The sequence below is a fragment of the Lichenostomus cassidix genome, chromosome 6 (genome assembly GCF_008360975.1).
Source record: "Lichenostomus cassidix isolate B80296 chromosome 6, HeHo_3.0, whole genome shotgun sequence".
Classification (NCBI taxonomy): domain Eukaryota; kingdom Metazoa; phylum Chordata; class Aves; order Passeriformes; family Meliphagidae; genus Lichenostomus; species Lichenostomus cassidix.
Window position 1 is genome coordinate 7985061 of NC_139487.1, and position 23894 is coordinate 8008954.

General features: G+C 36.8%; 1 protein-coding gene across 1 annotated transcript in view; it reads right to left on the reverse strand.

Annotated features, from left to right (window-relative positions):
• Positions 1–731: 731 nt before the first annotated feature.
• Positions 732–23894, reverse strand: part of NHLRC2 (NHL repeat containing 2) — a 32576-nt gene continuing 9413 nt past the window's right edge. Inside the window, exons 5-11 of the mRNA XM_085064821.1 lie at positions 22942–23071; positions 12964–13063; positions 12300–12531; positions 11724–11846; positions 10445–10654; positions 9149–9374; positions 732–8394 (exon numbers count right to left, since the gene is read on the reverse strand). Coding sequence (XP_084920947.1) covers positions 8129–8394; positions 9149–9374; positions 10445–10654; positions 11724–11846; positions 12300–12531; positions 12964–13063; positions 22942–23071 — 1287 coding nt within the window. The 3' untranslated portion in view covers positions 732–8128. The remainder of the gene's footprint in view (positions 8395–9148; positions 9375–10444; positions 10655–11723; positions 11847–12299; positions 12532–12963; positions 13064–22941; positions 23072–23894) is intronic.

The following is a 23894-nucleotide window of genomic DNA, read 5'->3' on the forward strand; positions in this document are numbered from 1 at the left end:
CCTACAGTAGATATTCCAGAATTTTTGTCACATGATGCCTCCATTAATGAGAAATCACTGTATCAATAAAACACAATGAGCAGCACAAATAAGGAATTGTCTTTGTAGGCATTTTGTGTCCTTCTCCAGTTGTACTGGAGCACATGAGAGCCTGAATTAGTGCCCTGTACCCACAGGTTCTTGATTAAAGCTGCACAACTGTTATCTGAGTAAAACAATTACAATAAAACAATTATAGTTTTTAGATGCTGCCACTAAAATATGGTTCAACCATAAGGATAATTAAACAGGCACCCACAAGCTGCAAAGTGTGGCACAGTCTAACCAGGCTAACAAACATTGCTTCAAGATGAGCTCAATGCAGAGGGATATGTTCCCGCAGCTAAGTTTACTCTGGGATCTCTGCAATAAACTGAAGGCTAAAATCAGGCAGTGACTCATGCAGTGCACCATTGCTAAAGTCTCTTATGTGCAGAAATGAAAATAAAAGCAGATCTGTTGTTCCCAGCCCTCTGGAGGGGGGTGTCCTCACGACTCACACTGTTTTACAGACCTTTGGTCACTGCAGGGCTGACTGACACCCACGGCTGCAGAGCCTGTGGCAAAGGGAGTGGGAAACAAACCGTACTTCTTAATTAAAGCATTTTATTCAAGCTGCAACCCCTCACAGCAGACAGGTTTCATAACTTCTAGATCTATGTTCACACAAAAATCGACAGACAAACCCAGCCTTGAAAGAAAACATAAAATTTTTTAATGTTTATTTTTCCATTAAAAGCTTTACAAGGAGAAAGAGGCTGCACAGGAGAAAATGTACATTCTTTAATCACTGTTTGTCTGTTGGTTTGATAGCCAAGGCTGACATTTCTTCTACAGTGTATTTATTTGTTCTCATAATATTACAGGACATTTACCTTTTATTTTAAAAGGATCATCATCTGTGAATATTGTTAAGAACACTGTTAGGCAACACTGTCAGTGAAGAATTTACATGACCTATATCAGCTGTAGATGAAGTGCTTTCATTTTAATTCTTCGCATATTTTGTAATAACAAACGTAAACCACATTTTTTAAATGTTCAGATATGTGAAAGGCTTTGCATCAAATATAATGGAGAAAGAAAGGTTTAGTATCTCAAAGAACAGACAAAAATATTCCAATGCCCACAAAGAAACACTGAAATTCTCAAGGAAGAAAATAAAATTCCTGCCTTTCCCCTGAAACCAAATGGAGACATTTATTAAGGTGTTAAGTGCTCAAATGTGACTTTCTTCAGTAGCATTATACTGCTGGGATTTTCAGATACCCCAGCAGCAGAACCTAAATAAAATTACATGTTTTCACAGTGAGATAACCTGACCCTTCCTGACTGCCTCTACACACAACCTTCTGCTGTGTAAAGAACCTTTGCTGTTCTGTAGAACAGATGAAAACAACTCCGAAACAAAGACCAACCATCCACCCCTCAAATACCAAGAGGTGTCATCTTTGCCCTTTTAGATCAGTGCATGTTTTGCCTTCCATCTCACTCAAACCACAATTTCTGCAAGCTGTTTGAAGTCTCCCTGCCACGTTTGTTCTGAAGTCTACGAAAGAGGTAACAATAGTTTCAGAAGTAAGTTCACAAGATGGAGAAACAATCGCATTTTGAAATATTCTGTAAGAAAATAAAGTTTGACAAATAAGCACCTTAATTTCAAATTTATTCAATAACATGACAGAAAAGGAAAACTCTTCACAGTTTCAGAATTAGTAGTATTAAATCCCTCTGAAGCTTGCAAACCATGAAGGTCAAATACCTTACATCAATCAGTACTCCAGTACTCCTGTAAAGAAAACACTTTCAAGTATTGTTACAAAAGGCACTGATTTTTAACTTCAGCCATCATGATGTAATAAAAACACATAATTTCTGTCACATTGGGCCAAACTCCTGGCCCTAAAGATATTTGCCATTAACCTTGGAGCACCTGGATTTCACCCAGTCACTGTTTAACAACTACCTTCTTTTTCTTTATTGATTTTCTTACAAATCACATCAATCCATTACAGGTCTTAATGATACAATGATTAATGGTACATCAATGGTAATGACAGAGAGGACAACATTTTAGTTATTCTAATTCTATTTTAAAAGTGAAATTGGACACTTCTGAAGTTAAATATTCAATATAAAAAACATTTAGCAATTTGCTTCTCTGCTTTACTATAAATCCATTTTCAAAATCTGGAAAACATATTCAGGCAACTCTCAGGATAGATTCCTTGAACATATGGTTCAAAGCCAGTATTTAAGTTTAATCAAAAGCTTGGAAAATAGGCTCTTATTAAAAAAAAAAAAAAAAAAGTAAAATCAAATTGGGAATCACTGCCTTCTATGAAGTCTGACAGTGGCCAGATGGGTTGGATTTCTCAATCCTTAGTCAAAATGGGAAAGAATACAGTGTGGAATATCGCTCTTCTGAGGCATGTTGAGTACAGAGCATTAAGTTAAGGCAGATGTATGAACAGGTTTTCTTCAAAGGGGATTTCTTTAGCTCAAAATTGTCAGTGTTTCAAAGGAACTAGGCAAGACTTAAAAAATACTTGTAATTCTTTTGCTTAGCCCTAGAGCCTGCAATTGGACAGAGTTCTCTGGTATGCTTGAAAGCAATGGACCACCAAAGAGGTAAACTAAGAAATATTTAATTATAGCTACACAAACATTCCTCAACTCACACCAAAGGCTTCCAGCTTCTCATCTGCAGCAGGAGTGCATTACCTGACAATAATTAAACAACCTGCAACAAGACAGCAAATTACATAATAGCTAAAATATTTAACCTATAGCAGCTAAAGGATTTAACTTCTATAATCAAAGTTTCCTGAAACCAAGAGCCATCAGAATCCCTGCACAGGCTACTCAAGTTTGATGGGACACCTAGAAACAACTTCAGGACCTCACTGGACAGGGCCAGAGGTAAAGGTAAAAATTCTGACAGTAGCTGCATCAGTGCAAAGCTTGATGAAGCTGACCTGAGGACATCATCATATTCTAATGCTATCTAAAATTGCTCTTTACATCCCCATCCCTGAAGCAGAGGAGAGGCAAGGAACTGGTGGAGGGAATTACCCTTCCTACTTGAATCTGTCCACGGTAACAAGGTATGGGCTGTGTTTCATTGTGGAAACTACAGAAGGAAAGGACAGACCCAAAAACTTAACCAAAATCCCCCATAACAGTATGACAAAGAAACTAAGATAAACTTGGAAACTCAGTCATAAGTGTGCTGAATCCTGAACAGGAATGAATCCTAATCCTAAATGAGAGTAGTGACTTTACCTATCAGAGTAAAAAAAACTATAAAATATAGATCAGCTGCTTCTGATGGAAGACAGCAGTCACATTTGGTTAAATGAACATAATGGAATGTAAAATATTAGAAATTTTGTTCCTAAATTAATGATCTGTTGTTGGACACAAAAACATGTTGTAATTTAATTAAAAAATAAAAATAACCAGGTCTCACATTTTCAACAATTATCTCCAACTGCTTGTCACCATTCTTATACTTCCTTTGCCTGGGACAGAGAAGATCCTCTAATCCCTGACAATCCAACTGCAATGAAAATTGTAATGATAAATTCTAAATACTAAATATTTGCTAACATAAATCAGCAATATTAATTGATTATATGAGCAAGTGACCTGGCAGATTTGAGTGAGAGTTACTGGGGAGTGGCTGATAACCTGCTGTGCATGGAAAATTCTCCTCAGGTAGCACAACTGCAGCCTGGAGAACACAATGTGGCACAGCACATCTCACACATTCTACAACAAAGAAAACTTAATTTTGAGTTGCAAAAGTCACACTTCTGTGGGAGTGTAGCCTCAATGCGTCTTTGAGGTAAGTCTTAATGAATACCAGTGATTTAAAAAAATTACAGATCTTAAGAATGTACATAAATCTCTGCTATTGTCTGCTAAACTATAAACCATTTCAAACTAGACCTACCACTCATAAATCTACAAAGTCAGACATTTAAAGCTTCCATTTACATAGAAAACCTTGTTAGGAATCAAAAATTCACGACAATTTGTGGTCAAAAATGCCTCTCCCTTTGCTAAAATAAATAGTCAATAATTAAAGGAACAAAAGGATGTGCCCCTACATAAAAAGGAAAGTCTCTTCATTTTCATCATCCCCCTCCTCTGAGCAAGAGGTAAGGAATATATTTTTCTTGATGTTCTCTCAACAAAACAGTTTTACCCATGGTTTCAGCTACTATGTTTTCCTACTGAAATAAAACCAGTGCATTAAGAATATATACAATATATTGGAGGCCATATGCACCTTTTCTCAGGGTAAGCAGATAAGGCATTTACCTGATGCTAAAAACTACTTTCTCATGTATCACTCATCTCATCTGTACTTGCTTGGTACCACACTACCACAGCATCATACAAACATAATGCTCTACAGGTGCAATATATGAGAGGCCAAACACAAACTGTGAAGAACTGCATCCAATAGAAAAGCCAAAAATAAGAAGATGTAAGAATCTAACACAAGAAGATATCAAATAAGAATATGTGCATAAAATATGTGCCCATCAATAGGTTTACACAGTCATCATCCCTACCCTTCCTTCAACAGAAGGGAGCAAACTACAGAAAGGTATTACTGAATTCAAACAACATGAAAGAGCTATTAAAACAAATTATGCTCCCTCTTCAAAACCACATTATCTTTTTTCTAGTCTAATAAAAATACTACACTGCAATTAAATAAAATTACTAAAAACATCTCATAGAACTATTAATACATCCATTCAAAACCAAAAGCCATCTCAGAAATGCAAACACTACAACTAAAAACTTAAAACGCCACTGAACTTGTTTCCATTATACAAATCAACCACAACCAATACTCTTTAGAGACTTGCTAAAGTCATTTAATGCTTCATTAAGGTCTGATGCAAAACCTGTTAAAGTCAGTAGAAAGTCATGTTTGGAAAAGGCCTTGAATTACATATTTTTACTGTAAGATACAAATCTGGTACTGCTGAGCCATTCCAATCTGCTTAGAATTTTTATATCAGGAAACACTAAAATACTAAGTTCCCATATAAAGAGGTAGCAGTCATTAATATATCCAATTTTTCAGTATTTAGACAGATAGTAACATTTCCTATTTTTCTGCATCATATTTGGAATATGTTTTCTGGTACTTAAAGAAATTTTTGTAGCTTGTACATGCTATCCTCTTTGCCTGTCTGGTGAAATTTATGGCACTTGTTGCTTTACTGTAAGAGCACCTTGTAAACCCTGGAGGAAGGAATGGAAATAGTATCCCTAAATATCATAAGCTCTAAAAAGATCTGTGCTTTTATAATACCAGAACATTCAAATACCTGTACACTACAAGTGAAACAGAAGGAGTGACTCAGGCAATGTGCATCCTTATCAACTGGACAAACAAAATGTAGTGTTAGACTATATGATTAAAGGCCAATCACAGTGAATACACAGACTGAGCAAGGAGAGAACATTCAGATAGAAAATATAACTACAATATTGTAATTAAACATTATACACTATAAATAAAGTGAGGAATACAGTCTTTCCCCCACAGCAATACATTAATTAAGTCTCAAAAACAAAACTTATTTTTGATTTTTTTGGTTTCTTGTTTTTAATATTGGAATACAGGCAGAATTTGATGACCTGATCCAATTGAAATAGAAAAATATAATGTGATTCTACCTGAAAATTTGAGTTGGGGTTTTTCAGTCTGGAGAAGACTGGGAAGACCTTACAGCACCTTCCAGTACCTTAAGGAGCTACAAGAGAGCTGGACGGAGACTTTTGACAAGAGCATCTAGGGATAGAACCAAGAGAATTGTTTCAAAGCAAAAGAAGGTAGAATTAGATTAGATATTAGGAAGAAATTCTTCCCTGTGAGGATGGTGAGGCACTGGCACAGGTTGCCCAGAGAAGCTGTGGATGTCCCATCTCTGGAAGTGCTCAAAATCAGGCTGGATGGAGCCATGAGTAACCTGCTCTAGTGGAAGGTGTCCCTGCCCATGGCAAGGGGCTGGAACTAGTTGGTTTCTCAGGCCCCTTCCAACCCAAACCAATCTATGATGGGACAAAATAGATATTTTTTCTCTCATCTGATGAATTACACGTTCAAGATAAGAGTTTGGTTCATTATTCTGAACTTCTGAATCCAATGCTTGTTTTTTCAAAGAGCAACAGAAAATCTGCAGGCTATCTAGGAGCTGATTGGAGGTTTCTTGGCTACCTTCCAAAGGTAAACAGACAAACAAAAAATTATGGAAGACTGAGGTTTTGCTAAAGTGTAAAAAACAATACATGCCCAAATCAGTTTCTTTATCTTCATCCTCCCAACAGCATTTGCCATCTGTGAACAAAGTAGCAAAGCCTTTTCATTCTTCAAAACAGCATGTGAAAATTGAGAGGCTTACCCAAAGGAGCTGAAACACTGAATTAGAAAAGTTGCTTAAAAACCAAACAGAAGAAAAATAACAGTTCAGCCCTTGCCTTGCTGACAGGTGAGATAACAACCATTTCTGGTGCCACAAAGAACTCTCAGACAGACTGGCATTTCAATGGAAGGAAAAACCACACCAGTCCATATGGTTCCCTTAAAACAAAAGCCTCTTGGGTTCATGACCAACATTTCAGTCAGCCTTTAAGTTAGAAAAAGCAACAAAAACTGATAGTGGGGATTTACTGAGAGGTGTCAGGAATAATTGTTTTAGAAAAGACCATATAAAAATTCTTTTACTACTGCACTTTATGTGTGAAAATACTATCTTCCAACTAAAAATCATCATCTCAGCACTGATCACCATGACCAGAGCCTAACCCAATTAGCACTTAAGCATGGTGGAAACTCTTCCAGTTCAAGTAATAAACTTGCACCACCACCCCACCCATACTTACTATGGCAAACTGAGAGAATTTTACTTGCAAAACGCTTAACCACCAAGGGCAGAATTTTGCAATAGAGTTTTAAAGCATCTTACCCAAAGATTAGGTTACCAGTGTTCTAGCAAAAGATCAGAACCTCTAAACATGAATGTAATTAATCCATTATCAAATATATAATTTTGATTCAGTGGCTGCTATTATAAATCCAGGGACTAACAGTGACTTCAAAAGACTCTGAATCAGACTTCAAGAGTGTAATATCCTTCATTACATTATGTATATGCAAGACAGAAGCCTTCAGACAAGTCTTTGCAGAGAAATCATAAAAATGGGTGTGAATCACCCTGCTTGAAATGGTTGACATTTAATTTTTGCTGTGCAGATATTCAACCATTACCTACCACTTTCTATAAAATGTAAATTGGTATGCATCAGAAAAGCTCCAGCATGGCTTTGTGGTGAATGTTATATATATATATATACACACACACATTGCAGAGAGGCACATTCTTTGATAAAAATCAGCATGAACTTCTTCTGCAGGAACTTGAATGCTTCCTTTCACAGAAAATTTTCCATGAACCTTTGCTCTTCATATAAGGCAGTCATGTTGAGTTAAAGCAAAATACTCAGTTTGCATAAAACTAGAGCTGCACCTAATTTAAGATGAATTTTCAAAATATGTGTGTCATAAGTGCCATTACAGAAAAATAAGCAAGATACTTCTTTTACAGACTAGAGAAAGAAACTTCCTTTTGACATTCTATTAAAATGTAATAAGGGCACAAAAGGAATTTCAAAGTGTTAGTCCAAAATTATCTACTCTAATAGTATGTACAGTGCAAAGATCTTACAGCAACATCACAATGTAACACCAGCTCTTTCAAAAGGACTGTAAAAATTGTTGCTCATTTCTTAAGACTGGCAGACATCCAGTATGTTCCCAACTGGCAACAGAGTCTACAGTATTACAAAGTTATTGCTGCTACTGTAATGCAAAGAAATGAGGTTGTGATGGTAAATTTTCCCGTTAGGCTGTAGGGAAAACTACTTCATTTTACCAGGCATATTATTTCTTAGCTTTGTCATAAGCTCCAGGAAAAATCAGAGAGAAGAGATCTATGTGCATTTTCTCCCACAGAAACGGTGGATAGCAAAATAAATTGTGAAACCAGCTGGCTTTGTGTTAGTTGGTTACAAAGGTGTGTATCAATTCCACTTGAGCCGAGCTGCCTTGATTTGTGCCAGTGAGCTGCAAGGGCTGGCTGAACGACACTCCTGCCATCATACAGGCACTGCTACCTTTGCTGCAGTAGTAGAGGCACGCTTTGATGGCCAGGGTGGCTTCAGCTGACACACAGCTCCCAGGTAACTGAAAGGGAATGACAGCCTGACAGGAAACATCCTTTATCTCTCCTGTCAGACACTGTCCTTGGAGCAACCAGGTATTATCTGCAAAAGAAGAACAGATTTTATCATTAAGGTATTTAACACCATGTCTGAAATCTACCGAAAACACTAATTCTACCTGTAGGACAACATGGACTTTCTTTTTTATCAGCCATTTAAAGATGGAGAGATCCATAGCTTTGCATCAGCATTATAGGTGTATATATACAGCACATCTCATTTAAATGCAATAGAACTGCAATTTCTCCTATACACTCTTTAGGGGTTTTAAAATTTCTTCTGATATGCACAAACAAAACTTCTTAATGGTTACCATACATTTCTATCAGAGGTCTAATACACCAGATAAGATATCTGCCATAAATGCATTAAACTGCAGGTAAAAAATGGCATTTCCAAACAGCAGTGCTGGTCTTACAGGTGGGTTGGTGCAATTTAGCAATGCTTAGGCTGACTGTTAGAATGAAACCTGAGTTTCCCATTTATTGGAATATTGGGAGTATGTAAACTGAAAAATGACCTGCACACTAAATACACCTAACTCATTGTATTGAACCACAAAATAATGCAGCATGTATTAATTCAAACAAAAAGCAGTCTACCAGGTGTTTGGCTTTTTTCAATCTTTGCAGTCCAGTTGCTAAATGCATCAACTCTAAATATCATTTATTGCATCACAAAGTCAAATGGGAACACAGGACAGGGAGGGACATCTTGATTCATCAGACTGAGATCCCCTGCACTGCAGGATGTGCTGATACAATCCACTTCTCATCTTAACCTTCAAGGACTTTACCTTCTGCTGTGATAAACCAGGCACTGGGAGCTTCTTCATTCAGTTTTGAATCTGGAGGAAGAGTCAACTTTAATAAAAACTGAATTGTCTGGCCAGGAGCTACAGTTAGTGAAGGAAGTTGAACATTTGGTGCAGATTTAGGCAGCCTTGGAAGGTTTGTTATTTTATCCTTTTGCACAGGCAGGTTATCTGGAACATCACATGCTTCTGGCTTCAGGATAGGCAACTATCAGTAGAAATCAAACAAAATATTTATTTTCATTAGTACTGAAAACAAATGGGCTTTCACAACACAATCACAGTTTCAAAGTGACATATGGCTATTGGCCTAAAATTGCCTGACAGAGGGCAACAATACTATGACAAAAAAGGGAAGGACAAAATGTTTTCTTAAAATGAAAAAACCTGATTAATCCAAATGAAAGCAATATTTACTATATAAAATATTAAGTATTTACTACTAAAACCACAAACCCCAAAACTACTTTACAGTACCCCTTAATTTAAAATTTTTATAGTTGGATTACATTTTTACTTTAAATAAAATGTAAATGTATTTCCTTCTAACCCAGTGGTAAACTGCACGCTTCAGTAACAAAATTCAGGATTTTAACTGTGCACATTGCACAGTAAAATAGAGGAGAATTTCCAGAAAAGCCACCCACAGGTAACATGATACGAAAATTTAAACACACATGAAGACTGTGTATTATTAAATGCAAGAGACATGAGGAGATATTAGGACCATTATGTCATATGTATATATATTTGAAAAAACCATTAAGACATAGTGGCACTGTAAGGTAAACATGAGCACAAATTTTTTTGTTTACAATCAAATAAAGCTGTCCTCAATTACAACAGTGGTTTAGATCTGACAACTTGAAAGCTCACTACATATCCCGCTTTAAGTCACGGAGCTCCCAAAATCATCTTACAGCTTAATTACAGGGATTGGTAATTGGTTTCCCTTCCTTTTTTACAGAGTGCTCATGAAATGCTTTTAATGCTGAAAAACTGGGCTGTACATTGTAATAACTCACATTTCTGTACTAATCTTTTCTAGAGGGTTGTCACTTTCTGTTTCTATGCAGAAGTTGTCTTTCTGAGGACTGAGGCTTTCAGTAACTGTGCTAACAGGCAACGTTTATTTGCCTGAGTATCACAAAAGATCCTGTGAATACAGCTACTGTACCCAAAGTTAGCTCAGTCATTCGTGTAACACTTGCTGAAGTCTGTAATAGTAATTTATATCAAGAAACACCACTATCAGCCTGTTTAGTAAGTATTACTTGCCATGGAAAGAATTTTCGTTTCCAAATCCAGCACTTTAATCTGATGATTATTTGTGTCTGCAACATACATCAGGCGGCCGTTTTCTTCAACACACAAACCTCCTGGTTCATTAAAAGCTGATTCTGTAAAACTGGAACCAACAATGTTGCTTGCTTCTCCTGTGCCTGCCAGAGTAGCACAGTTCTTCATCTTGGGATCCACAACCTTAATCTAAGATAAACAAAGACAAAAGAGCTTCTCTGAAAAAACCCAGCAGGATTTAGATGTTCTGTGTTATCTTCTGTCCTACATTTCCAGTAGCCAGCAGTGCTTTTTGAGTACCTCAGCTACCAGGTTTGCATCCTAAATGCTGTGTTATCACTCTTCACCAAGTGACACGTCCCATCTTTCCCTCTCCCCACTCCCTCACAGACTTTACTTCTTCCTTTGGTCTTCATTCAGAGTTCCCTTCCACAATTTTGAAGGTACCTACTCCTCTGCTATAAAAGTATGCTGGATGACTTGTTTTTCTAATGTTTGCTGGCTTTCTAGAAACATTTGCAAAACAGTGAGACCATAACAAAATTGGCAGGCTAACTTCTAGATTATTTTTCTTCCACAAATAGATGTCTTTTTGTTTTTAAGTAATAGAAAAAAAGTTTAAGTTTTATACAAGATCTGAAACAAAATATACTTTGCCGGAAAATTTCAATAAGCATTTAGTGTTATATACCTTACTCTTCAAACAGACTACTTCTCTTTTAATGCATGTAGTCAGTGTACAGTTAAAAACCTTCTAGACATGAATGCTTATATAACATCACATAAGAACACCATACAGAGAAAAACATCTCTTATCTCAAAGTTCCATGGAGGCAATCCCCAATACTTCTTCCCAAAATCTTCTCCTTTTCCTTTTTAAGGGAAAAGCAAGTCCTCCTGTCCTTTCAGTTTTACCAAACCTGCACTATAATCCTGACTAAGCCCTCCTAGCTCTTCTATTGTAGTTCAGCATCTTTGGGAAGTCTTTAGTTTGAACTGTAACTTGGCACTTTAAATTCACCTTTCCCAAGGGACCATTATATCAACACAGAAGAATGTGACAGAAAAACAATGGTAAAGAGAAGGACCCATAAGGGAAGGAAGGAAGGAAAGAAAGAAAAAGAACCCACAAAGAAACTCATATAATCAATTTCCTCAGCTTAACAGAACCAAGCACAATCTTTGTATGTTACTAAAATAATTCTCTGTAGTAATAAAAATTTCCAAGTCTGTATACAAGAAGTTACTATGCACTTACCTTATGATTATAGGAATCTGCCACATAGAGCAGCTTTCTTTTCTTGTCCCATGTTACTCCTAAGGGATGCTGCAGCTTTGCATTTATGCCTGCTCCATCCACATCACCAAAGGCAAACAAATTCTGAAAAATTATTTTATTTAATTAACACATTCTATTATTCACTGTGGACATGAATTTCAATGATTGTAATTAAATGGAAATTCACCGATTAAAAAAAAAAAATCAAGACCATTTCAAAACAAGGAAATTGAAACCTGGGAAGTGTGGATGCTAACCACAGAAATGGAAACTCTCACATCTAAGTTATAAGTACGAATTCAGCTATTTAATGACCACACAATGCTGAATCAAATTGGCTATTTTAAGATTAAGTGAAATAATTTCTTATCTAAGGAGCAACAGTCTGCACTACAACCTGAGCGTCACAACTGCCACACATTTGCATTCCAAGCAGTGAAGTTAAGAAATTGATGGCCATGGAAACTGATTTACCCTCTCACCCCAAAAGAAGCTCCTCCAGGTCTGGCTTGAGGAATATTAGTAGGGCAGTGTGGGGGAGTTTGAAGTGATTACCAATGGGTCTCTCTCTCCTCCTACAAGGTGCTTCACCGCCCCGTCCCTGAGGGAGATGGTTCGCACGGTGCTGCTCTCGCTGTCGGCCACGAACAGGCAGTTCCAGGGCTCCTCAGGTGCCAGGGAGAGCCCCGAGGGCTGGGCAAATCCTGCCTTGTGTGGGTAGGCATTGTTCCTGTTCTCCTCATTCCCACTCCCAGCAAAGCGAAGGCAGACTCCTTTCTTTAAGTCACTAAAGGCAAATAGCACCCAATTTCAATAATGAGTTTGAAATACCTCAGACATTATGCATAAACAGAAGCTACAGAACAGGCACTTGTGAGTTATAAAACCAACTGTAATGCAGCAGAAGGAATTACTCAATGCCTTTGTGCTAACTTTTATATCACCTCAGTACATCATTCACTACTAGATAACTCAGCAAATGCAAGGAAAAGCAACATTCAATTATATGAATGTACCTTACCAAATCATAGCTGCATAGCAAAAGTAGCATCTTTCATTTCATCTAACAGATGTGGGAAAAAGCAGCCAGACTTTTAAGCACACAAGCCTTTAAACTAAATTATTTTCAGTTTAATTTGATTATCTCTCTCTTTGGGGTTTGAAATCTGTTTACCAAGACAAGCAGCAATTTCATATTTCTTTTAGTACAGTTGCTTACCTTCCCTTTGGTAGTTTTCCACCTTCCAACATCAGTGCCCATATTTGATGAGTGCCTGCCATTGCTATCCATAACACATCATCTTCCTGGGTTCCTGAAACTTTTGAAAAGGGACACAGAAAACCAGATTAAAAAAACCCCACTTTGGAAATGTTTTATAAAACAAAGAAACCATCAAACCAACCCTGCTGTCCCCCCCCAGTCATCTTCCCCATAGGGAAAAACATAAAACACAACCAAAAAACAGAGCAAGAGAGAGAGAATGTCTTTCATCTACCAAAACTTGCTATTTTTCTTCTTTTCTTCTTGCTATTTTATTCCCAGGGGTTTGAAAATTGTGGTTTTAATATCCCTACCTGATAAATGCAATGTTTCAAGTGGGATTTGCTCTTTGCAGCATTCTGCTATTTTGTCTGTTTCACCTGCTATTTTTTGACTCATACCAGCCTACAGATACCTATCTTTGCTAAGCATAGTTTTGGGGGATGCAATCTTGACTGTTTTTCACTTTGCTACTGACAAAATTAGATATTCCAAGAAACTACTGGCAGTTGTTTGCAGGTTTTGAAAGAAATAACGATGGCAGTACCATTGTACATTATACACAGAGGACATAATGTTTTAAGATAAGGGTAACTGATGCTTGCTCTGGAGAACATCAACTGCAGTTTATTCACACAGTAAATGTGACATGGGCATTTCCTAATTTCCCCCTGCAGTAACCATCCAGTTCCCAAGCTGTTCTCCCTATGTAAATGTTAAGTGTGGTGACACAAATGCAAGATGCAGATCTGTGGAACAGTGACTTTCTGATCAAGACGGGTTCAAGCATGTGTCAAGCATCTATTTTTTTTCAGCTTGAAGTACAAAACTACTATTCAGCAATCCAGATCTATAAATTACAAAGCTTGCCCAGATAATACTTCACAAAGAAAATTATACAAGTGGAAATTGAAGAACATATATGTGCTCTATAGCTTTAAATGTATCACATTACAGCAGTAAAAAATTCATGAAGGCAGGTTGTGGAAGACAATGGAAAAAGCTCTCAACAAGCCAAAAGCGAAAGAAATTTACTTATCTTAGTCTTTTCTGAAAATCTTAAGGAACAGAAAGCTGACATTCAAAAACTGCATTAAAATAGGGACATTATTATCTTTCTAACACTGTCCCATGTAGTCATAGACAACATTAACATGTTTTTTTCTAAATAAATGTTATCAGGTATAGGAGTAACCATTAGCCACTTAACAGAAAAATACCTTCAAACCGGTTACAGAAACTTTTAATTCACATGAACTTATAAAGCATTGAGCATCTCATAGCTGTTCCTGAAAACAATCTCATGGACAATCTCACCCATCCCCCAAAAATATTTTTGAGTTTCAAAATAAAAGCAGTTATGCAAAATGCTTGTGAGCATTTTAAATCTAACAAGTTAGTCCAAAAAATGAAATTACCAGCATTCCCCCTAACTGAGATCCTGCTGTTCTTCTAATTCTACATGTTTCCTGCACTACACAGCACAAGAGGGCAAAAAAAGCATCCTTCTGATTCCAGAATTAATTTTGTTATACTGTGAACTCTCTTCAGAATAGTACTGGTATGATTTTAACACGTTTATCTACAGTCTTTTCTGTTTCTTGGATCAATATACAAGTTTCCAACACTAGTATCAAAGTAACCTGGTGACTTTTCTGCACCTCCACATGGCTCCATGGTTTTACATAAACCAGAGCTCCAAAAATAAAAGTGAAACTTGTAAAGTACCTAAAAGCTTTTTCCTGAGCAAAAAAGGTTTGCAAAATGAGTTGCAAAACACGCATTTTATAAATTACCACAAATGCTACTGAAGTTCTGTCAATGCCAAAAACACTTCAGTAAAAAAAACAGAACAACACTTCCCTGCCCCAACAGATCACTTTTTGATTAGAACTTGTTTCTAAGGGATTTAAATTGAGGAAAGAGGTTATGAAATCATTCCACTACTTCCTATTTAGTAACTGCTCAGCTTCAGGATTTTATATCCATTATGCATATCTTGCACTTTTCAGATGTTACTATTCTCAGTACCCCAGAATGAAAACTGTTAAAATCACTGGTCTATTCAGAAAGTGAGCTTTTTTATCTTGCTACACTATGCAATTAATTCTGAGTGATCTCAGAAAGTTTTGTTAATTATTTAATATTCACTTTATCCATCACTTAAATGAAGGAGTAAGACTTGAAGTGAGCACTGTTGAAAAATCTCTTCTGTTCATCTATCCAATTCTCTAATACCCACACTAAAATTCCCTTGTGACAGTTGCATGTAGAAAAATTGAAAAGGCTTCTTACTCTAATTCTGCACACATCAAATGTGAGAAAGAAGTATCAATATTAAATTCAAATTTTACTGAAAATGTAAGATTGATAGAGAGAAGATCTCTTCTTCAACTAGAGAACAAGGCAGTAAAAATAAGTAAGAGCTCCATAACTGTCATAAATTTTAACACAAGTATTTTCTGCTGGATGGCCTTTACAACAAAAAGCACGGATGCAAGCATGGAAACACCACAAGCTCTTTGTGGAATTGTGGAAAATATGTCAGAACTTTAACAAAAAATAGATATAAACCCAGAAAATTAAAACCAATGCTACATAGCTAAGGTATTTTATCACACAGTGGTCCTCATATGGTTTACTGTTTTATGCTCTGAAACAAAAGGCAGAAAAACTTTTTCTTCCATGATAGAAGAGTTTGAGGACATCACCATTGTATAGTTCTTGCAGGAGAATGGGGCCAGGGAGAGTCAGAACGCTAAAATTATGGTAATGGAATCATTATAATAATTCCTTATCATCCATGAATGGAAAGAATTTCTTTTTAAAGAATTTATTATAAAACAACATAAGAGAGCAAAGCAATTCTCTTACATTTATTCAATTAAGCACCACATTCCAACCCATCTTGAGCTGTTTTAAAAATGCAGTGTAGTTTCTCCTTATTAGGGTATGTGCTTTCTTATCTGCAGTGTGCCTGTATCCAAGGGAGGTATGGCTTGAAAATGGGATATACTTGTGTTATAAACAATCACTAATAGTGAACTACAGCTCTGAGCGCACAAACATTCCACATTATATGATGCCTCAGTTATTGTACACGGCTTCAGCTCCTGAATCTGCCTCTGCTATATCTGTGTGTTAAGAATTCACAGTCCTGTCTGTACACAGGCACATCTTCAAACAGTCAGTAACACTGCTTAATGGTGAGTCAATCTGCATGCACAGAAATTACTTTGTTTGGCATCAGTCAACAGCAGTATCTGTTTGAAGGGATTCCATTCCCAGGACTACCCACACTTCCAGCTTCCCCATCTGGGACTGCATGCTTACTTCCAGTCTGGGAATTAAAAGCCTGGGAATCAAAGTTACATTTTGTGGCTGGCACCACTGACATTTTCTAAATAGACTGAACTCTGAAAATATTATTCCTGTCTACTAATTTTATCTTTAAAGAAATAAAAAGAACCAAGGCAGAAGTCTGTTGGTACACTCATCCTCTGCAAATTCACAAGGAGCTACACAACACACCCTGTAGTTCATCAATAGGCACATGCACAGTAAATGCACATCTCACCTGCTCTTCAGTAGTGGAAGTTCAGCAAATTAAATGCAAATCTGACAGAACAGAGAAGCAGTGTTCTTCAGTGAGACACAAATAGCAAAGCTCCAAAGGAATGCTTTATCAGTGAAGTCTGGGCTTTTACAAGAACACATCATCCTTTTCGGATGACTAAAAATTGGTTTTCTTCTTTTTTCCCTGTGCTACCTGGCATGCTTTCACACAGTTTTGCATCATGCAAACAGCACAACCCTTTATGAAACAAAATGCTTCTGGAATTTTCCTTCTTAGTTGAAATACCTCTCCTCTCATCAAGGCAAATCCTTGGACATAGATACCATGGGGGTGTCATACAGTGGGAGATAATAGGGTGCTAAAAATTATGACTGCAATGAAGTACTTTTTATTTCTCTCCCAAGTTTTCTAACTCAGGCCTTCTAACTGTAATGGCACTAAACATTTCAAAAAAATCCCAAGCAGAAGAGATAGCATTTGCAAACATGAAAGAACTAATTTGGATAATTTAGTGTTGGGATACATCACTGTAACTACAGAAGGAGCTAAGTCTGGTTATGTGTTTTACTCATTCGTAATTAAGCACAGCAAACATACACACTTGAGGGTACTTCAGCACCACGGTCTCCCTTGACTTCAAACACCTGCATTCCATATTCAAAAGCACTTTCAGCCTCAAATGGTAACAGTTAAAAAATGTGTCTACCTATCCCAGCACGCCTGACAAAGCCTCTCTAAGACTTGTGTATTTTCAGCAGTTTTGTATCTGGAATTAAAAACTGTATCTGATATATGAACTAGCCTTTAGAAGTCTGATTTGTCGTTTAAGCTTCTCTATCATGAACATAGATTTAATTCATAGAATGAGACTACAGACTGTGAAAAAAAGAGAATGAGAACCATCCCTCCAGATACAAATACAGTAATTTTTTTTACAGAGGTCTGTTTCAAGTCATGGACTTCAAAATGATTCTAAGTTTGAAAACGGTTAGGATGGCAACTCTGCTAATCCAAATGTTGCTTTTTCTACTGCAGAAAGTAATCATTGTCATAATGCATTTTGTCAAAGACATAGAGAAGTCTAACTTAGAAAAGTAGTCTGTCAAATTAAATTAAGTGAGATTACTGTTGAATATTGAGTCACAATTCCCATTACATCCTTATGTCAAAATTTCAGCCTTTGTGTGTCACAGGCATGTTTATACTAAAATAAGTAAGTACCTAATTTCTTGACCTGTTTCCTATAATGAATGTGTGAAATATTAATAAATTTTGTTATATTACTAGTCAGCAATACTCATAAACCCAAAGCAAGTCTGGGTAAGGTCCTGCTTCACTGCAGTCCCACCCTAAAAATTTTTCATTTCCTATTTCTCAAAAAGACTTTTTCACCTAAAACAGTTCTTACATAGGAATAATACCTTATTGTAAATCACTTTACTTCACCCCTCTCTTTAATGAAGTTACTTCTTCTTTGAAACTCCAAGAATTTAAAAAAAAAAAAAAAAAATCGTTGTTTACAAGTAATTTGGGATCCAGATCAACAAGAAAAGACACACAATGCAGTTTTGTGTCAATGATGTCTCATAACACGACTTTCTGTGGAACTAAACTTGTACAAGGGCAAAGCTGAATGGGGTATCTTTGAGCCTGTACTTTGCATAGGAAACTGCTAAAGAGATGAGCAGGCCTTTTGCATTCCAAGTAAATCCACATTGCTACATCATGCAGTCATATCACATATGCAACTTATCTTTGGAAGAATTCAAGTTTTGATTTGTCCAGCAAAACGATTCCAAATTAATGCCTGACGATAGCAAAAGCAGCTCTTTTATTTTCAGCTATTAACCAGGAAAATTCCTTTCACAGGACAGTGACGGCCAGAGCCTCAATGACAGAATGAGATCAGACTAGAAGGAAAAAGGGTGACATGTAGGAGAAAGCATCCCTTCAAGATACAGACAGTTCAGACATAAACACTTTATGAGCTCAAGCAGGAAGTGCTACTTGCTTACTGCTTAAGTAATTTTTTTTTTTAATTAGGAAAGAATCATCATGACTGATGCAGGGAAAAAAAAGAAAGTGTTTGCTCTGGAATGCAGTGGTAGCAAATAAACCTCTAGCAGAAACACAGAGAAGAAAAAAAATATCTCACATACTTTTGCCTTTTAAGGGCTATAAAAATTGCACCAGTATGATAAGGTACTATACTTTCATTTAAATTGTATCTACATAATACTTAAATTGATGTAAAATTTCCAACAAGTTTACTGAAAGCATGGTCAATACTTGGGAGTTTCTATAAATAAATTACAATCATGCAGTTTAAGACTAGATTTTGGAATGTGAAACACAGTTATGTCACCAAGCACAGGTCATTGTCCTGTTCCTTCCAGCAAGAATGCAGCTATCAAGAACATTTCACGCTCAAATCAACTGTGCATTAAAGTATCACTTGCTTTCAACACCCACTAAACAAAAATAGAAGGGCACAACAGAGAAAGCTAAAAAAGCACACAGTAATTTTGTAATGTATTTTTAAGCTGCTGTCCCTCCCCTTCTATTTCCCACACAATCTATGTCAATGCAAATTTCAGCACCAACCTCAGCAAATCCAGAATTTCATCCATGCAGTTCATTCAAGAATTTTAACAGGAGGGTAAAACACAAGCTCAGTGGCCACAACTAAAGAAATAAAAAATATGACAAGGAAGAATACTGTCTGTCTGAATTCTACCATGTGTTCTGTCTCCATTAACTCCCCTGCCTCAAAGGGAGACGTTTGTGCCAAATTTTGCTTAAATGGTGCTTCATGCTCACTTAATGTCTGTCTCAGACTTCAGCATCGGCATAGAACAGGGCAACAAAAGCCTACTTATGAAAATACTATGTGGATACTTTAAAGAATGCTGCATAGTATCAGTTCTGAATATTAACTTATCCACATCCTCGAAGTTTTTCTCAGTATTTTCCATTTCCCAGACACATATATACTATGGTTTTAAACAAAACATGAATTCTTTCAATTGATTAACACATACTCTGAACTGTATGTAGGAGTAAACTCAAGAAATGTCAATGATAGAGGGAAAGACTTTATCTTAAGAGGCAATCTTTCCCCTTTGAGACCTTGAAAAAGGTCAGCATAAGCTGTTTAATACTATCTAGTCTAGTATATAAGCCGCTTAAACATTTAAACTTCCTTTTTCTCCCTTTCATGTTCTGGAAAGCATGGCTTTGGAAACTGAAAGGAAACTCCAAGAAATATCACTTGTTTAAAAAGTATAAAATCCACATTTAAAAAAAACAACTGCAAGTCTATCTTCTGAAAAGAATGTCTCTTACACACAGTTTAAGCTACATAAGGAAAATAGGAAAGTATGCTGTTATTTCCCATATGCCACATCAGTTAAAAAAGAAGACAAACTTTCAAAATTTGTAATAACAAGCCTAAGGTTTTGAAGTGCATATTACCTCCTGCAACTTGCACAGATATAAGCATAGGTAAAAATAGGACACTGTTATGTGGATGCAAATAAAAGTAATTTTTGGAACTCTCATAAATTACCTCACCCATCCAAATGCCTAAACAGACACTGGCACACCAGTTTTAATATGCTGACAACAGCGTATACACTTGTAGGACAGCTCTCGGAGAGGCACAAATGGACTCTGTGCTATACTGCAGAGTAACAGAAGATCCTACTATGCTCAAGCAAGTTGCAGCTTAGGAATTTGCAACTCAACAATACAACCTTGGCAAACTCACCTGCACTGCTGACAAATTATTTTGACGTCTGGCAACAAACTTAAAGAAGTCAGTGCAGCTTAAGACAGTAAAAAATGCTTGTTAGACCACTGTAGTCCTGGTTCCTCATGCCCTGGGACAGATTCCTGGTAACATTCCACTCAATACAACTGTCCATTTTTACAACTCTCTCTGGTTAATTTTCTAAAGCATTTTAGAATTTACTGCTATTACAGTAATGTATATTTCCCCCCATTTTATCTATTAGGTTTATTATCCTCTCAAAAAAGTTGAATTGATTTAATCTCTTTTTAATTGACAGTTTATATTACATTTTGTAGCAATCTTAACAGACAACTGACTGGTAGGGTCTAATTGAATATGAAAAAAATGGGCAGGGACCTGAACAAAGTGCATTCAGAAGATCTGATTTCTATGCAAATACTTATTAAAATTCAGCAGTCACTTTTGAACAGTACTGATGACTAATCCTCTACAGGTGACTAACTCAGTAAACACTATGTTCATGTTGATAACAATTATCATATCAATTAACATTTAACAAGCTGAGCTCTCAAAACTAAAAGAAATCATCATATATTTAACTACTGACAGAAGCAGAAGAAACCATAATGAAAAATTAAAAGTAAAATTATAGGATACTTTGAATAGTTCTGTTAACCAGCTCAAGTTTCTGAAGCCCTAATCAGTTATTAGTCTCCTCTTTGGTGATCTGTGAAACAGCTCTACAATAACATCCCACAGAGATCAGCTTTCTGGTTCAAGATCTCTTGAAAACTACACCATCTAGCCACACAAATCTCCTGGTTCTCAAAAGGAAAATCAGATTGCACAAAATTCAGTAAAACCCAAGCCTGCATTAGTAGCAACCCACGTCTAGTGAGATTCTCTGACAGGTATTCCTCCTTGCTCTTCCAAGTAGGATTCCATATGCTTAACACAGCTTGTAAGAGCTGCTGACCAGACCTTTGAAAAAAAGGAGCTTTTTTCTGTACATGTTAATAGAAGTGTTAAATCTAATAATGTATCCCAGTTGCTTACTGAAGTACTCAAGGCTGCTGGTGGTACCCTCTCTATACTGACAATGTATTTGTACCAGAAAATTCTACACCATCAGCATTTCTGAATCAGCTCCATGGACCTGCTGGACCAAGGCCAGAGGAGGCCACAAGGATGATCTGGGAACTGGAGCAGAACCTCTGCTATGGAGACAGGCTGAGAGTTGGGGTTGCTCAGCTTGGAGAAGACTCTGGGGAGACCTCAGAGCACCTTCCAGTACACAGAGGGGCTAAAAGAGAAATGGAGAAGGACTTTCGATAAAGGCATGCATTAGTAGCACAAGGGGGAATGGCTTTAAATTGACAGAGGGCAGATTTACATTAGGTATTAGGAAGAAATTCTTGACTGTGAGGATGGTGAGGAACTGGCACAGGTTGCCCAGAAAAGTTGTCCATGCCTCATCCCTGGAATTGTTCAAGACCAGGCTGGATGAGGTTTTGAGCAATCTGGTCTAGTGGAAGATGTCCCTGCCCATGGCAGGAGGGCTGGAGAAATGGTCTTTAAAGTTCCCTCCAACACAAACCATTCTGTGATTCTATGCTCCCTTACACTTGAATGTGTTTTCCTCCCTCATAACTGACACAAGATTTTAATGAATGCTTCTATGTCAATAAAATGTAATTTGCTAAACTTGCAAAGCCCCTCCAACTTTGAGATATTAGAGGTAAATCATGCTACTTCTCCACCTCGCTCATCTGCAGATTAAAGAAATCCCAATATTGGAAAACACACTTTCATGTCTGAAATACCAACCTAAGGGTTTTATGCCACATCAAAGCATTGTTCTGCCACTGCTAACAAACTGGCATCTGCAACTTCTAAATGTCATTGAAATGGAAACATGATTAAATTGTGTTTCAACTCACAGTCAGCAACAGCTGAAAACATGGCAGTTATGAAATGCCAGGCTCAGGTGTGTGTTAAGTGAATCAGGAAAGAAAGGTACTTAAGTGCTCAAAAGCTGATTCTTGCATCCTGTTATGCAAAGATTTATTTTACCTCCTGATGCTTGCAAGGCTTGTGCTGAGGTATTCCTCTCCTATCTGACTGACTCTCTCTATCGTGATCTCGATCTAATGATTTTATGTCACCTAAACAGGAATAAACAGAGGTCCCCAAGTAAAATTATTTTTATTTCCGAAACTCAAATATTTACAAGTGGTCAGACATGTCTGTATAGTCAAGGAAAGGAACTTGTAGACAATGCTCCCTTCCTGTAAAATATACCTGCTTCTTAAGTGATCCTGGCTTATAGCACTGGCCTAACAAAGCAATCATGATGTCCTTCTGTGTTTGGATATGTAGTTAAGTAACTACATAACTTGATACAAAAGAACTTTTCTTCCATCAAATAATATTTCAGATCCAAAGCAGAACTGTAGTTACCATTTGCAATTGAAACTACTGTTTTTCAGACTCAGTTTTACACTAAATCTTTTTCCATCTCAGATTAATATCAAATCAGGAAAACATTTAGCAAACAGTCATGCATGTGTAAATATGAGATGTTGAAGCTCAATTGATACAGTACTTGAATTTCCAAAGACCACATCCCAGGGAGAGCTGATAGGCTGTTCTTCTCCTTTTGCTCCACCTTCCTTATCAACACCTTGTATCCCAATGCCTGCTACAGTGGTCACCACCTGCAACTCCAGGTCAATCTATGTGAAGCAAAATGACACATTAAATGGATGTATGAAATTAACTTGACCGAAGTTACAGATAATTTGAGATAGCTATCAAAACCAGAGGAATCCTAACAAATATCAGGCATTTGTTTACGTAAGAAAATAATTAATTTTACCACAATGCTTGTTGATAGGCAGGGAGTGTGGGGCTATGGGGGGGGAGGAACAGGCAGCATGAAAACCATGCCTGTTGCATGAAAACAAAAATTAACACTGTTCTGTCAACATTTGCTCAACAGCTGTAAAAGAAAGCATCACAAATTTCTGGATAAATACAAAGATGAACAGTGGATGTGGATGTTTTATTTAAATTTATATAGGAATTTATATGACATCAAACCTCAGATATGATAACAATATTTTCCATCTCCATCTAAAATAATCTGTACAAAGCAAATTATTTTTGCAGTTTGTTTCATGCTCTAGAGCACAAAATACGTTTTTATTTTATTTCTGCAACCTAAAACTCTTTTTTTTCCTTACCCTTTTGCTTATTTTCTAGGTGATTTCTAACACCTCCCATGCATCTATCATGATGATGAAAAAAGGGAATATTTTACATACAGAATAAGGCAATATTATATTGCATCGCCACACTTAAGTTCTGATTATCCTAAATTCGACCTAGCCTAATGTAAAATCCAATTCCTGCAGGCTAAAACTTTGCAAGTCTTTAATCAAAAAGAATACACATGCAGCCAATTCTGATATTAGGGCAGTTACCTGTATTTGAGAGACCCAAACAGCAGACGGAAGTTTGGATATTCACTGCACCACAGCAGTACAATAACTTTAG